The sequence below is a fragment of the Raphanus sativus genome, chromosome 3, assembly GCF_000801105.2.
Source record: "Raphanus sativus cultivar WK10039 chromosome 3, ASM80110v3, whole genome shotgun sequence".
Taxonomy (NCBI): Eukaryota; Viridiplantae; Streptophyta; class Magnoliopsida; order Brassicales; family Brassicaceae; genus Raphanus; species Raphanus sativus.
In genome coordinates this window covers 2,763,782-2,781,513 of record NC_079513.1, presented here as the reverse complement: position 1 = coordinate 2,781,513, position 17,732 = coordinate 2,763,782, and the positions used below count along the sequence as shown (strand labels likewise).

Sequence of the window (17,732 nt, the reverse complement as noted above, 5' to 3'; positions counted from 1 at the left end):
CAAGCATAACAAGAGGAGACACTAGACAAAACTCCTCTTTCAGATCCAGAGCATAAGTCCATATTTAAATGAGGGGTTTCTTCAAACATGATTCTCTCCTCCTCATTGTTAGACGACAAGTTTCCTTTATTTGTGTAGATACACAAAACAAAGAAAGTGGGAGTAAAGGAACTAGTAATATTATGTTTTTCCATTTGATTCGAAAATTAGTTTGGAGTTTAATCTGAAATTTAATGGTTATAAGAAAAAATAACTAGTCTAAAAGTGAAAACTAACGGTTTCTTTTCCCGTTTGGCAAAAGGGTATATATTTTCAAAAATCATATAGAGATCGAATTTAGTTGAAAATGGGAATTATATAGAGACAAATTATTCGTCTCTTGAGGATAAGAAATCTAGGGTTGGCATTTTACCCGTGAAATTTGATTCAATTCGTTATTCGTTGCTATTCGATCCTAAAATTCCAGATATCCGTAAGCTTTCAAAGTAAAGCAAATGCTAAAATTCAATATCCATTAAAATCGAAGCAAATCAAAAATATTAAAATTTTGGAAAGGATCGGATCCGTCAATATATAAATACATGTATATTTTTATTATATTTAAAGTTTTAAATGTATAAAATTATATAATTACTATTCTAACATATGATTTGACATATTCTATTCACATTATTACTTTTATAAAAATATAATATAAAAGAAAGAAAAACCATTTATGACAATTATAATTTTTTCTTAATTATTAACTAAGTTTTAAAATTTACAAAATATGTAGATTCACTACTTCTTTTAATTTTTATCTTTTATATAATGAAAAAAACATATTTTACAAAAAAATTGAATCGAATTTTTAAGATTATTTGTATTAATAAAAAATGAGACATTCGTAAATATCCGTAAATATCCGTAAATATCTATTTATTTTTCGGATATCCGTTTTTCCGAATATCCATATTTTTCTAAATCAAAGCAAATTGGAAAATTAGATATCTGTAACATTTAAAGTAAATCATAAATACCTTCAAAAATCCGAATATCTGATCTGTGTTCAAACATAAATAAGTCAAAGAGTGGCCGGTCGCATGGTGTAATAGTCAACAAGTTAACCGGTAAACATAAATTTATTTATAGAAAGATTAGTGGGACCATAACCGGTCACCGGTTAGGACTGCACATGTGACTTTGAGGTATCCCATTGACTTTCAGATATTTTTTTTTGTCAACGACTTTCAGATATTTAATTTGAGACTCATTTAATTTTACGTGTTGAAAATATTAAATCAACGGAGAAAAACGCTTATACCTAATCATGATATTGATGGAAGTCATGAAATTTTAATTAGCATAGTAATTGGATGCTCGCTGGTTCACTCCAGTTTAATTTGATGAGCAAAAAATTTCTATTTTTAGACTTATTTAATAAATAATTTCTATTTTTTGACGAATTATATGAACAATTTTTAGTGAATATGAGTTAACTCACAAACTTGGTCAGTTTTTATATTTAATATATATGACTTATATTTTTTTATGTAAGAAAACATTATAACAGTTACCCAGATCTTATAGTCGACCAATTCACTAATTCGACTTCGTGAACTTGGAACTTACAGACAATCTAGAATCTGGTGAATCCCCAAGATGTACAATTGATAGAAAGCATATCACTAAGTAAGACTTGTAGTGGATAAAAAGGAATGATATTTTACACAAAATGGAAAATACACAGTTAAATCAGGTTACCAAGTATAACGGGTTTATCGAGACAAGGAAAAACTTCCACTACTGATTGGATCCACAATTGATTCACTCAAAGCCTATTATTGGAAATTCCGTTGCCCACCAAAGATTAAGCATTTTTAATGGCAATTAATATTAGGATGTATAAAAGTGAAGAAAAATGTACAAGCAAGAGGGTTAACAGGGGATATATGTTGTGTTAGATGTGGAGCTTCAGAAGAATCGATAAACCATGTATTTTTCGAATGTCCTCCGGCACGTCAGGTTTGGACTCTATCATAGATACTATCCAATCCATCTATTTCCTCCGCTAGATCTCTTTTCACAAATATGAATCATTTATTCTCGAAAGTGTACCCAAAAATAGATGATCATCATTTTACATGGATTCTACGGTACGTTTGGAAATGAAGAAATAACAAAGTATTCAGTAATCTGAATACGGATCATAGGGAAACACTCAAAATTCCGGAAATGGAATCAGCGTTTTGGGCAGAAGCATAAACGTTAACCACACAGACGCCATCACGACAAGTAGATCCCCCGAATCTACCGTCAATTTCAGGGCGTTGGTGTTTTTATAGATGGTTTTTGGAAAGATAATGATTTATTTTTAGGACAAGATTAGTATAGTACTCTAGAAGGATTCACTGGTTTAATGGGAGCAAGAAATGTCCGGGTTAGTCTTTTCCCTCTACACTCAGAGGTGGAAGCGTTACTTTGGGCAATGTAATGTATGAGAAATTTATGGCAGTTCCGGGTTACGTTTGCAACGGATTATTCTGAATTGGTGAAAATGATTTCGGAACCAAAAAAGTGGCCTGCTTTTGCAAGTTATTTGGACGATACCAAAAATCCACAAGCAAGTTTTCTCAGCTCAAAAATCATTTATGTACCACGAATGCAGAATTTGAAGACGGATTGTCTAGCACAAATTGTCAGGAAACAAATGTCATTTGTCGTTCACATGGATGCTGAGCTACAAGTGTGGTTTACATAGTCATTATGAGTCTATTTAAGTCGATGATAAAAAAAATTTATATTAATCACATTTATCTTCTAAAAGTAAAATGTAAAATCAAAAAGTTTTTAATACATATAAAATGTAAAAGAATATTGATATCAGTCTTTGTTCTAAAATATAAAATAAATTATTTTTAATATGCTCATGCAGAATATATATTTTTACGATTTGAATATATAAGAATTTGAATATCAATCATCTCAAGACTCTTATGTAAAATAGTTTTTTGGACTACTGATTTATCTTTGATTTAATATATTATTCGGTGTTGATTTTATTTGATATTTAATATTAACGTTTTAGATTTTTAATATTTAAATTTTGAATTATATTATACAAATATTCTCTATTTTATATTTTATTTTTTTATATTTGATCCTGAGTTAGTTTATTTAACTCATGATTTAAATGATCTGAATTCGAATTTATATATTAATTTATATAATAAATGAGCTGAACTAAATATTCGAATTCATTATGAGTTGAGTTGAGCGAGTTAAACTCATTTTGACCCTGTGTTGGTAAGAAGAGTTTGTGAATTGTGATCGCACTTATATATTTGAATTATTGTGACTATATTCTTTTTATTATTAATTAGGGGATATGATATAAGGAGAACTCACGATTGAGGTAAATACAGAGAATCGAGTCTAAACAAAATTCAACAAATTTTCGTACATGTTTAGGATTATTGTGATTTATTTAAAGCATCAAATATAAATAAAGCTATTAATTACTTCAATCACGTGGGAAGCGCCGATTGAATTGCAACCGGTGAGAATTCATATCTATTTTCTGATCTATTAATTCCGTGAACGAGTCAAAAGTCTTTCTAAAGAAAAAGGAAAATAAATTTAAAGAATATTTACTAATTTAGTCAAAAATAAATAAATAGTGAAAGCTATATTTCATCTATAATAGGAGTTTGTTGAAGAACCTCCTTCCCTAAAAATAGTTTTTCTTTCTCTGAAGCCATATATATTGACTTGATCAAAAAAGGATTCAATGTTTTACTAATTAGGACAAATGCTTTGAATAAATTTCGTAGACTGGAGTTCTTTTTTTTAGAAAAAGTTATATTACTTTTGTGAGATTTTTAAGTAGAGTAGACTGGTGTATATACCTTTTTAATATAGTTCACATATAAATAAATCCTTTAGAAAATCCATATAATAATTCTTTAAAAAAAATCCATATAATAATATGAAGATTTACCATCTTCTTAAATACAGATCAAACATCTCCAATAAAATTGAGATTTATCTAGTTGTCATGTCATTTCAATCTTTTTCATCTTTTATTTTTATTTACGGTGATGTCTTTAGATTTTTAAAATACTAATTAACAATAAGTAAATTGATGCCTCTTCCAGTCTACCTATAATTGAATCTTGCTCTATTTGATAATACTAATTATCCTAATGGAACCAATTTGTTTAGGTTAAACTCCAATTTTGGCATCATATTAGATTTGTTTAGGTTAACCAAGCAAATCAACAATGAGTGAACTAAAGCATATGATTCATGTATATTACTTTATGTTCTCTATCTCATTTCAGATACAGAATTCTTAACAATTTTCCAATCCTAACTTATTATCCATTTAAGGGTTGGAAACAAACTTGTACTTATTTCCGACTTAAACAACTCATTTCAAGAACATAAATAGCAACCATCGGCAACAAGTATAAAAACCTCTAAAACTCTTTATGTTAGATCATATATACGTAGAGAGATGTACAAATATATTCATATATGATTTGTTTAATAAACCATAGCCTCCTGCAAGCAACAATAAAGTTTTACTCTTTGCTAACTGTTTGATCCAGTAAACAGCAATGTATTATTTGCCTCTAATATAAAACAAAATGGTTGGGTCGCATGACATACTTGTTATTAATTTGGGTCAATGGCTAGATGGTGGACAAATGACGTCGACACTGACGAAAAATGAACCAAAACAAATCTCCATATATATCGTCTCAACGAGAATCAAAATTATAACAAATATAGACACACACAACAATAGTCTTAAGCTGATAATGTTATTATTAAAAAAACGAAAACGTTAGATATATTCGTAGAAAAATGACAATATCTGAGTCCACGTAAATACCCGTTTTCTAGCCGAAGCATCTGGTTCGGTAAGAAGGTCTCGTTCTCTTTATTCGTTTCTAACCACATACTAAAGTATCTCTTTTTCTCTCTGTTAAGATATCTTCTTCTTCCCCTCTCTCTATATATGGAGGATTAGATATGGTACGGAATAATCACACCACACACACACACACAGAGTGGATTGGATACGTAACTTTCTTGCCTTCAAGTACATATCTCTTTTGTCTACTAGGGCATCCTCCGTACTTATACTCTAAACCAAAACACAATATAAATTCTAAGTTACGGTATCTAGAGAGAGAGATGTTTCGTTTTCCGGTAAGTCTTGGAGGTCCACATGATAATCCAAAGAAGCCACAGCCGTCGGATGAGCAGCCTCATCGGGCGATGATGGATGAGGTTGACTTTTTCAGGTCGGAGAAGAGAGATGATCAGAATATCGTCACCGACGAAACTAATAGGGTTCATGTCAAAAGGGAGAACTCACGTGTTGTTGATGATGATGACCGTTCAACGGGTATCAATGTAAGCAGTTAATTTCTATTAATCTTGATTATTTTTCTTACCGTCTCATCGTTTTTTGTCAATTTAGTAATTAAATTTATAAATAATAATTTCGTTATAGATCTTAAATTCATATATTTATTGTAAATAGACTGGACTTAATCTTCTCACTGCGCATACGGGAAGCGACGAGTCAATGGTGGATGATGGATTATCTGTGGATATGGAGGAGAAACGTTCAAAGATTGAGGTACAATTATTAAGTTAGTACCTCATTTTTGATTAAAATAAAAAGAGTATTATTTTATAGATTTTGACAATCTATTTTGTCTTTTTATTTATAGATATCTTAGACAGGTTTACTTAGTTCAATGTTTTACTATGTAGAGTTTCTTAATAGACATATTGAATTAGTCTGATAATTGTTGTTTAATAAAATGAAGAATGTCCAACTTCGAGAAGAGCTAAAGAAGGCAGCTGAAGAGATTCAAAGACTAAAGGAAATGCTAAGTCAAACAACCAACAACTTTAACTCCTTGCAGATGCAACTTGTTGCTGTCATGAGGCAACAAGAGGAACATCATCACCTGGTAATTAACACTCACTAATAATTTATTTAACCATCATTAAAAAAATATTAAGCTCGTCCCTAGTTTAATTATTTAAGCTTTTAAACTCATGTTTTCATCAGGCAACGACCGAGAGCAAAGACAAGGCCAATAAACGACATGAAGCGCCTGACATGGTTCCAAGACAATTCATCGAGTTGGGACTGCCGACTGCTGAAGTATCGTCCGAGGAGAGGACCACCGTTCGTTCAGGATCTCCACCATCGCTACTAGAGAACTCTAGCTCACGTCAGCGTGGAAAGAGATTACTTGAGAGAGAAGAAAGTCCAGACACCGAATCTAACGGCTGGGCAAACCAAAACAAAGTTTCCAAACACAACGTTTCCTCCAACAATTGCAATGGAAATGCTATCGATCAGTCGGCCGCTGAAGCAACCATGCGTAAAGCACGTGTCTCGGTCCGTGCTCGGTCGGAAGCTACCACGGTAACAATAGCCTTACTCTCTAGTCTGTAAAAGATTGGTCTATCAAATGTTTTGTAGGTCAATATATTAAACTCAGTGATAATGTTTTACAGTTAAGCGATGGATGTCACTGGAGAAAGTACGGACAGAAAATGGCAAAAGGAAACCCGTGCCCTCGAGCTTATTTCCGCTGCACGATGGCCGTTGGGTGCCCCGTTCGCAAGCAAGTACGTTATTTAAATAGCAACTATTTAACCACTAAAAATGTCTTTTAGTACCCGTACTATACACCCTTACTAACGATTCTCATCGCAATTTGAGTCATATATATTTATAAACATCTAATATGTTTTAGCTTTAGGGTTCAATCAAATGTACAAATATGTTGATTAGTGTATTTTTAACTAATTGATTATCATCCTTATCAAAATTTTATTATTACCTAAGATTACTAGAACATTTCATATGGATTTGTATTTTATTGGTTGTGTTCATTCCGGATTCCGGTCAAGTCTGAATAAATAGTAGTCTTTTTATGTCAGAGAAAACTAATTAATGACCCAACAGGTGCAACGTTGCGCAGAAGAGAGAACCATTCTCATAACAACCTACGAAGGTAACCATAACCATCCATTACCACCGGCAGCTATGTATATGGCTTCAACCACAACCGCAGCCGCAAGTATGCTCCTCTCGGGCTCCACAATGTCGAGCCAAGACGGTTTAATGAACCCACCAAATCTCTTCGCTCGAACAATGTTGCCTTGTTCCTCAAACATGGCCACTATCTCAGCTTCTGCACCATTCCCAACCATTACATTAGACCTCACAGAATCAGCATCAAACATTAACAGTCAAACTAATAACAACCCGTTGATGCAGTTCCCACAACGTTCTGGTTTCGCGGAGTCGAACCAATCAGGGTTGCCTCAAATGATGGGTCAAGCTTTGTATTATAGCCAACAACAAACCAAGTTCTCAGGTTTACAGATTCCGTCTCAGTCACTGAACGCTGGCGAGAACGTCACCGCCGCTACTGCCGCTATCGCTGCTAATCCGAACTTTGCAGCGGCTCTAGCCGCAGCTCTCACGTCTATTATCAACGGTCCGAATAATCATCAGAATGGGGACAGTAACAATGGTATTAATAATGTTACAACGAGCAGTGTTGAGAGGCAATAATATTTTTATATGTTTTAGGCTTTTTTTATTGTCTGATTTTGAATTATTTTTACATTTTGGATTGTAGTTATAGCTTTTTAGGTTTTTCCCGAACAAGTAGAGTCCTAAGAGCAATTTTTTTCTTCTTGCTTGTGTATGATTGGCATTTTTTTGTTCAGGAATATAACTGCCTTTTTCAATAAAAATAATTCTTATAAATTCAAGTTGGCTCAACTAAGTCTATGTATCTATACTATTATTTATTAAGTAATTTTACTTGATTTGTCATATTTTTCATGGTTTTAACTAATTTTGTTTATTTGTCATATTTTTATTAGTTTTTAATTTGAATCATTAATTTTTTTAAATTTAAATAATATAACTATTTCTAACTTTCTGATTAGAATTAGAATTATAATTATGTTGATTTTCACAAGTTATGACTAATTCTTATTTTCATGTGATGTAAGAGGTTTCAAACTTTATACTTTCATTTTTCTCATTCATTCCAAGTTGTTTTGGTTATAGTTTTTATTTATCCTCTAGATATAGTGCGTCATGTTTGTTTCAATTGCTTGCGTTCTCTTCATCACTTTCATGCTGGTGTGAACATTTTGTTTTCAGTGGTTCAATCATTTTGTACAGGTAATATTTATTTTATCAAACAATATTATTGGTTGGAGTTGCTTGCATGAAAGACTATATCAACAACATAAAAAGCTTGATTCTTTCTTTAGCTCTAGATCTTTTTTTCGAGTTCTTGACATCTATATTTGTATACTTTCGATATTTTTTTTTGTTTAGTTGGAGTTCTATGTTTTTATTTCTTTCATTGAGTTTGAAATAATCGAAGCAAAACGGTTTTCTTACATGCAGTTTGGAATTATGAATTAGATATTCTAAATTATTTATGGTAGTTATTTCACTATGTATATTTTTTATTGTTTAATTTATAAGAAAAATTATGCTTTGATATTAAATTATAGAGTTGTCTATGTTATCATGTTATGAACATGTGTTTAATGGTTTAGTTTCTAAAATGTCAAAGTATATATATTTTTAATGATAAATTAGATTTATCATTATATAATTAACCATAAATTAACTATAATAATAAAACTATCATTATCTATTTTTATTTTATTAAAAATAAACTTATGAAATATTTAGATAAGTCAATGTATAAATTTATCAATTAAATCAATGAAATATTATCATTATATCATTTTTTAAGTTTTCTTCCAAATTATCATTGAACTTTAATTTTTGTTTATTTGTTCTTACTTGGATTATGTGTGTTTCAATGTGTTTTTAGTAATTTAATATATGTGTCTGGTTTAAAAACATAAAATAAAATAAAAGAGACTAAAAGAGTACACACATGTATTGTGGATCATATCTCTTATCTTTCAGCTAGTTGAAAGAATTCAACAATTCACCTATAGACTATATACAATGGCCAATATATTCAACACCCAAACTTAAAGTTTGAAACTTTTACCTTTTAACATTTAACATTATTTATATTGGTTGGCTACAAAATTCAATAGCTTAATATATATTTTAGAATCTGATCCGCGCTTTTAAAGCATATGTATATTTTTAGTAAAACTAATTTACAAAAATAAAAATAATTTTCTTTTAAAATTTCAGTGTATTGAAAAATATATAAATTTATTTTATTTATATTTAATAGGAAACTTATATAATGTATTAATTAGTTTTAATTTTAAATTATTTCAAGAAATTTTGGTATGAATTTTAAGAAAATCTATGTAATTTATTCAATTACTTGTGTGATATATATATTTGAGAAATTTTTAATTATAAAATTTATTTTATGTAAATTTATTCAATATGAAATTTTATTTATATACAATATTTAAGTTAATAGAAAAGCTTATTCAAGCTCAAATAAATGTAGTTTATATATGAAGATAGAAATACAAAATTCATTAATTTAATTGATTTCATATTAAATTAAATTATTTTGTTGTATCTAAACCTGCCAAAAAATAAAAGTTATAATTATTTCTGATTTATTCATAAATTTTATGAGTAGTTTAGTCAATTATTTGATTAGTCAAATAATTTGAAATAAAGTTTATTAAAATTTTATAAAAAGAGTTGGACCTAATAACTATGTTTTTTTTTACAAAACTAATTGTCATATTATTTGTAAATAGATCTATTAATATAGTTTTGTTTTCATAATCATCTTAATAAAGTTCTAATGTTTTCACTAATTGTTAATGATATTTTATATAATATACGTATAATTAAAAATTAAGTCTAACAAAATGTTTGTGTTTAATAAAACATATATATATATACTAGGGTAAACCCGCCCTACGAACGGACAGTGAATTAATAAACTAATAGTATATTTATAAATATTTAAATTTTCAAAAAGTTATGATTACATAACACCAACAAAATTTACTTAACCGAATTGCTTAACTAATTGATTTAGTTGATGAATTTGTTAAATTTTGAACTGAAGCTTTCTCAAAGAGAAAACAAAATTGAATAGAATAATTTTATGCTTATACAATTGGTTTAGTAATGGATTGGTTAACATTTAAACCAAAGCATTTCTCGGGATAACAACTGTGTGTGTATACGTGTGCCTACATATTTAATTATTTATCTTTTGGTCAAGACATAGCTAATTATGTATACTTTTTTCTAAAGAAATAACATAGATTTTTTTATTTGATAAAAAAAATAGATAGTGATTAGTGTAAGGCTATTGTATGTTTTCTCGTTAAAAATGTACTGACATGCATGGTACCTAATACCTATCACACCTTTTTTTTTCCTAACAACTATTACACTTTATCTTTTTTTTTTTTGCAAACAACTATCACACTTTATCTTCCTCTTTGTATTGGCTAAAACTATGTGTATAAGTTTCTAATGAATTTATATTATAACTATCATAAATGGATTAAGCCAAAAATAACCCAATATTTATGTCTTAAAATATTTTTTTGCGGACACTTATTTTATTTTACTTACTATTATAAATAAAGTCAAATGAAAATTTTAATTTTCAATAGTTATATATATATATATATATATATATATATATATATATATATATATATTAAATAAACCATATAAACTATTAAAATAATAAAATTAAAATAGTGGAAGTTCATTTATATTCAAATGAGGGTAAAATATACATTTCTAAATGTTAACTGAAATTAAATAGTTTCTGCTTAGCAATAATATAAACTGTTAATATTATTTTCAAAAAAAAAAACAAAATATCTGCCCAGTAAAAGAAAAAAAAAACTCTCCTTTTCCGATATATACATTTGCATCTTCGTTATGTAAGCATCGACTTGGCTCGCTCTTTATGTTTTCTCAAACATTATTTATCAATCCCACTCTTTCTCGAGAATCTGCGAGCATCCCGATCTGAGAATCACACAAACATATAGAATCATATATGTTTGCTGCTTTGGCTACTCTTGAAAATTCACAATAAAACCAGTTTGGTATATGAGAATTTATAGAATGTACCTTTTGACACATACTCAGTCCATACGAAGGAACAATAGAAATAGATTCTTAGGTGAAGAAGCTGTGATCGTGATACTCTTATCGCTTTTTCACAGCTTGAGAATTTCTGTTTCAGTGCTCCTTTTGTTGTCTTTAACTGCCTCTCTCTCATGTATTGATTTGAAACACTGGATTAGCGCATCCTGTATAATATGAACTCAGATTCCCTTACTGAAACATATGGAATTGTATAGGCCAGCTCAGAAGAAGCAAAGAGAAGTGCAGCATCTGCAATCGCGAATAAACTCAAGAAAGTTGATATCTGCAAACATTTTCTAAAGATTTTTAAGATTAGACACATTGAAGAAAACTATCAGTTCTTGTGTTTGAAGAAACTTTAAATGTTTACGATTGTATCATATTGCTGAATATCAAGCTCAAATTTTGGTGTGCCTTTCTCTATGATCACAGTAGTTGTCAATAGGGCATCCTTTTCCTGCTAACAATCAAGAATTAATACATGATTTAGAAACTGTGCTTAAAGAGAGACAATGACCTCAAGGGATTAAAAAATAGAAAAAAATAACCAACAGTTACCTGAGAACACCAACGACATTAGTATAGTTTTTAAATCTCTTGTCTTTTTACTTAATATCTTATGTCTTTTTACTTAATATCTTACTAGGTGATTTTCCCGTGCTCATGCACGGATATAAATATTTATAAAGTAAATATACTATAATAATTAATTGTTATTTATTTTTAATTTATATTAATTTATAATTGTATGCATTGTTTACCATCGATTTAGTTATCATTTGAATATATTGGTTTGCATTTATTTCTTTGAATTCAGTTATAATATTTTTATTATAAATATATTAAATTTTGATTAATTTTATTATTTGCATTTAGGTTGCTTGGTTTGTTGATTATGTTTTATATGCAAATATATTTTAGGATGATTATTTATAAATTAAGATATATTGTGCTTAGAATGAAATAAAAGATAAACTAAAGTGTCGGATTCCAAATTCAATAAATTAATATAACGATGATATTATGAAGTCTCATGCCTACATATATAAATTTTACAAAAAGAACTAAATTATAACAGTTGGTTAATATTTTATTTTATTTGTTAATATATTTTGAATCATTCTATAATTTATATTTATAAAATTAATTATTACCATAAAACTATATATTCTTATTGTAGTTTAATCTACGATATTAGATATAAGTTGGATTAGTCGAGTTACTCATGTTGTGAATATGTTAAGTTGCATGTATTATTTCAAATTCAAAATGAAATATAATTATTTTACTATAGTTAAGTCATATCAAATCCCCATTATTTTTATTTATCGTTTAGTGTGCATGTACTTTCATGTATTTATCAATGATCAATATGAAGTTACATACATAACTAACTGATATATATTTTTGAAAACCCATGAACACATATCAATATCTACAGTAATTAAAATATTTTATAAATTCTAAATAATTTTATGCCTTTGATTTATTGAATGGTAAACTGAAACTTATTTTAAATAACCTTAAAAATCTGTATTCAAATTTGCTTTAGTATTTTGATTATGGTTATGTTAAGTTCCACAAACATAAAAACATAAAATTTAAAAAGCAAATTTAATAATTATTTAATATTAAGAAAACTATAATTTTAATAATCATAAAATATAATATATATACTTTGTTAAAGTATATCGTGTTATTTTAATTTAAAATATTTTGTAATTATTTGATCAAAAGATGTTTACTGTTAAAATCTATTTTCCATTATCTAATATCTCTTAAAAATAAACGGTAAAAAAATTGTGATTGTATTTTAGAAAAATATAATTTATAGATATTTTCTGTAATTGAAATATATTATAGTCAAATAAATATATGAAAATAAATAGAAAATTTCAATAATACTAATTATAAACTATTTGTAGTCAGTTAAACATATATTTGCTTATGTTACTCAATTATTTTATGTAATTATCTAAGAAAATAGATAGATATATAAAACTATTTTTATTATTTAGAAATTGTATTGTTTAAAATTATGTTTTAAAATAAATAATATATATTATACTAATATCAAGATTATCTATGTGAAACTTTCTTTTATGAATCAAATTATATACAAATATATATTTTTCATCTATAAAAATATAGATATAAATAAAGTATATTATTACTACAAAAGTAAATGGAATATATATTACTATTTTGTGAACTTTCCTTTTTAATGAAATCAAATTATATATGCATATATTTTCGTTTTAAATTTTCTTTTAAACTTTATAAATGTTTCCTTTCTATTATATATCTTATTTAGAAAATTTTAAAAAGGAAACTAAATAAAAAATCAATAAAAATATTTAACTGATATTATATAGGCATATATTTTCGTTTTTAAAATTTCTTTTAAACTTTATAAAATGTTTCCTTTTTATTATATATGTTATTTGGAAAATATAAAAAAGGAAACTAAATAAAAATCAACAAAAATATTTAACAATAATAATTTTAATTCATTAAGGGTATCCGTGTAATCAACCATCGTGAAAATTAACGTGAGCGCGACACATAGGAAACTGACTTCTCAAATAATATTATAGAGATGCCATTTTCTGGATACGCACGACTCAGACTTATCCAATATGACAGTATTTTGCTCATATTTTGCTTCGTGTTGTGGATCAAATGTTATATTCGATCAACAAAACGCCACATATTACTTTGTTTTGTTATATTTGATGAAATTTAACTGATTCCTACGTTACCAGCTACCTAAAGCTCTTGAGATCTGAATTTTATTTGTTTGTAAGAATACAAATTGCAGATTTGCTCTGAAGATTCCTGTCTTTGACAGGATTTTACAGGAATATTGGAAAGCAGTGTCTTTCAGCAGAAGATAAACACAGAGAAAAGTTGAAACAGAGCGAGTTCATTCAAAGTATTTTCAGTATTTATAGAGGAGAACATTCCTGGTAACTTTTGTACGTTTGTTAGATCATTCAGCGACTGATTATCATGTAACGGAGTTGTCATGAAAAAAACAGCAAGAAAACAATGTTAAAAGAGTTGCCTAATGAAGAGACAAGAGAAAACAAAGAGGCTTTCCAAAATACTGTACATGGAAATTTGAACTACAAGATTGTAGGGCTTTACCCACGAAGGGATCCCTTCCAGAAATTCTCAGAGTCATAGGTCAAAGCCCAAGATCAATGAGGGGGTTTGGAAATAGTTTTCAACCAGCAATAGACGCGCCTCGGTTAGTACCTCATTAGCTGCGTCATTGCCCCAAGCGCAAAGATGCTTTTTAACTTGTGTAAGCCTCTTAGTTTTATAGCCAAACAAAACCAAACTACTAGGAACATACTTCCGATGTGGGATTTTATAAGTAGCTTGCCAACATAAAAGACATTATAATAAACATAAAAGACATTAAGGAGATCAGTATCATATAACTAGAGAATTGCAGTAACGTTATCTAAGATACGACATCTTTAGTAAATTGCACGATGCATCTACATCTCTTCTTATACTCTGCTTCGGGAGTCCTTCCCTCTATCACCTTAACCGACCCATCATTCAAACCAACCGCAAACTGGTTTGGCTCTTGCGGGTGAGAGGCCACAACTAGAGGGGACAAGCCTTGGTTCCTGTGAAAGCAAAGAGAGACTTGATATAGAGACATACGATTTATAATTGTCTGGCTTCCTTTTAAGTCGATTAAGCAGATTCAAGACGGAATCTTAGATTAACTTAGAATTAAGAATCTAATGAAATGTTGGATAAGCACTTACCCTTGAGGCAAGTAGGCCGATGGAGAGATACGACATATTAATCTATGAGTGTCTGCGTCGAACACTCCAATGTTACCATCGCACAAAGTGGTGTAGACCAACTGGCTGTTTGAGCTCCATGATTCTTGATGATGATTTATAAAGGAGAGAAAAAATAAATTTGTCTACGAGTATTAGACTATTCAACTGTTGGAACAAATGAAATGGAGTTGTTGTGTTATTTTCAACAAGAATAATGTTAGAGAGCTTTGTATTAAAGAGATACATGAATCAAATTATTTATCTTATCGAACACATCCTTTTATTTAATGAACTCTTGGTTTTCCGAAATAGACTGTTTCGGGTACTACAATGTATCTGAAATAGATTCATATATTTATATACATATATATTAATTATTTTTAGATTTAATGTATATAAAACATCTTAAACATGTTTGATAATTTTAAGTTGGTTTAGATACTTGAAAATATATACAAATAATCAAAAGTAAATATCTAAAATATATACGATATTTTTTATACTGCTATCCGTGTTTTCATACAAACATTTTATTTTAAATGCTATAAAGCTATCGAACCGAATAAACCAATCGTTAAAATATATTAGTATAATTGTAGGTAAATTATATAATTTAATTAATAATATATACATAAATTATTTATTGCTTAACTAATTGATTTAGTTGATGAATTAGTTAAATTTTGAACTGAAGCTTTCTCAAAGAGAAAACAAAATTGAATAGAAGAATTTTATGCTTATACAATTGGTTTAGTAATGGATTGGTTAACATTTAAACCAAAGCATTTCTCTGGATAACAACTGTGTGTGTATACGTATGCTTACATATTTAATTATTTATCTTTTGGTCAAGACATAGCTAATTATGTATACCTTTTTCTAAAGAAATAACATAGATTTTTTTATTTGATAAAAAAAGATAGTGATTAGTGTAAGGTTATTGTATGTTTTCTCGTTAAAAATGTACTGACATGCATGGTACCTATCACACTTTTTTTTTCCTAACAACTATCACACTTTATCTTCCTCTTTGTATTGGCTAAAACTATGTGTATAAGTTTCTAATGAATTTATATTATAACTATCATAAATGGATTAAGCCAAAAATAACCCCAATATTTATGTCTTAAGATATTTTTTGCGGACACTTATTTTATTTTACTTACTATTATAAATAAAGTCAAATGAAAATTTTAATTTTCAATAATTAAATATATATATATATATTAAATAAACCATATAATCTATTAAAATAATAAAATTAAAATAGTGGAAGTTCATTTATATTCAAATGAGGGTAAAATATACATTTCTAAATGTTAACTGAAATTAAATAGTTTCTGCTTAGCAATAATATAAAATGTTAATATTATTTTCAAAAAAAAAAAAATATCTGCCCAGTAAAAGAAAAAAAAAACTCTCCTTTTTCGATATATACATTTGCATCTTCGTTATGTAAGCATCGACTTGGTTCGCTCTTTATGTTTTCTCAAACATTATTTATCAATCCCACTCTTTCTCGAGAATCTGCGAGCATCCCGATCTGAGAATCACACAAACATATAGAATCATATATGTTTGCTGCTTTGGCTACTCTTGAAAATTCACAATAAAACCAGTTTGGTATATGAGAATTTAGAGAATGTACCTTTTGACACATACTCAGTCCATACGAAGGAACAATAGAAATAGATTCTTAGGTGAAGAAGCTGTGATCGTGATACTCTTATCGCTTTTTCACAGCTTGAGAATTTCTGTTTCAGTGCTCCTTTTGTTGTCTTTAACTGCCTCTCTCTCATGTATTGATTTGAAACACTGGATTAGCGCATCCTGTATAATATGAACTCAGATTCCCTTACTGAAACATATGGAATTGTATAGGCCAGCTCAGAAGAAGCAAAGAGAAATGCAACATCTGCAATCGCGAATAAACTCAAGAAAGTTGATATCTGCAAACATTTTCTAAAGATTTTTAAGATTAGACACATTGAAGAAAACTATCATTTCTTGTGTTTGAAGAAACTTTAAATGTTTACGATTGTATCATATTGCTGAATATCAAGCTCAAATTTTGGTGTGCCTTTCTCTATGATCACAGTAGTTGTCAATAGGGCATCCTTTTCCTGCTAACAATCAAGAATTAATACATGATTTAGAAACTGTGCTTAAAGAGAGACAATGACCTCAAGGGATTAAAAAATAGAAAAAAATAACCAACAGTTACCTGAGAACACCAACGACATTAGTATAGTTTTTATATCTTATGTCTTTTTACTTAATATCTTATGTCTTTTTACTTAATATCTTATGCCATTTTCTGGATACGCACGACTCAGACTTATCCAATATGACAGTATTTTGCTCATATTTTGCTTCGTGTTGTGGATCAAATGTTATATTCGATCAACAAAATGCCACATATTACTTTGTTTTGTTATATTTGATGAAATTTAACTGATTCCTACGTTACCAGCTACCTAAAGCTCTTAAGATCTGAATTTTCTTTGTTTGTAAGAATACAAATTGCAGATTTTCTCTGAAGATTCCTGTCTTTGACAGGATTTTACAGGAATATTGGAAAGCAGTGTCTTTCAGCAGAAGATAAACACAGAGAAAAGTTGAAACAGAGCGAGTTCATTCAAAGTATTTTCAGTTCTATCCTTCTTGATGGCGATTTATAGAGGAGAACATTCCTGGTAACTTTTGTACGTTTGCTAGATCATTTAGCGACTGATTATCATGTAACGGATTTGTCATGAAAAAAAACAACAAGAAAACAATGTTAAAAGAGT

General features: G+C 28.6%; 1 protein-coding gene, 1 long non-coding RNA gene and 1 pseudogene across 2 annotated transcripts; 1 reads left to right on the top strand and 2 right to left on the bottom strand.

The window, feature by feature from the left end:
* The first annotated feature begins 4,796 nt into the window (after nucleotides 1–4,796).
* LOC108844436 (WRKY transcription factor 42) lies at nucleotides 4,797–7,798 on the top strand. Its single transcript, XM_057004783.1, has 6 exons — nucleotides 4,797–5,406; nucleotides 5,537–5,635; nucleotides 5,829–5,975; nucleotides 6,077–6,439; nucleotides 6,532–6,645; nucleotides 6,986–7,798. The coding sequence occupies exons 1-6, from the start codon at nucleotides 5,020–5,022 to the stop codon at nucleotides 7,598–7,600; spliced, it is 1,725 nt and encodes a 574-aa protein (XP_056860763.1). The 5' UTR covers nucleotides 4,797–5,019; the 3' UTR covers nucleotides 7,601–7,798.
* A 6,466-nt stretch (nucleotides 7,799–14,264) lies between these two features.
* On the bottom strand, nucleotides 14,265–14,427 carry LOC130510329 (U4 spliceosomal RNA; annotated as a pseudogene).
* Nucleotides 14,428–16,260: 1,833 nt separating this feature from the next.
* LOC130509561 (uncharacterized) lies at nucleotides 16,261–17,099 on the bottom strand. The gene is made up of 3 exons (XR_008943589.1): nucleotides 16,977–17,099; nucleotides 16,589–16,855; nucleotides 16,261–16,483 (listed from the first exon to the last, which is right to left on the bottom strand). It is a non-coding gene; the product is annotated as an uncharacterized LOC130509561 (long non-coding RNA).
* Between the last annotated feature and the right edge of the window lie 633 nt (nucleotides 17,100–17,732).

Coding starts and splice junctions, on each gene's coding strand:
- LOC108844436 (XM_057004783.1), top strand. CDS start 5,020: ATGGTACGGAATAATCACACCACACACACACACACAGAGTGGATTGGA. Junction 5,407..5,536: donor ACCGTTCAACGGGTATCAAT/GTAAGCAGTTAA, acceptor TATTGTAAATAG/ACTGGACTTAATCTTCTCAC. Junction 6,440..6,531: donor CTCGGTCGGAAGCTACCACG/GTAACAATAGCC, acceptor AATGTTTTACAG/TTAAGCGATGGATGTCACTG.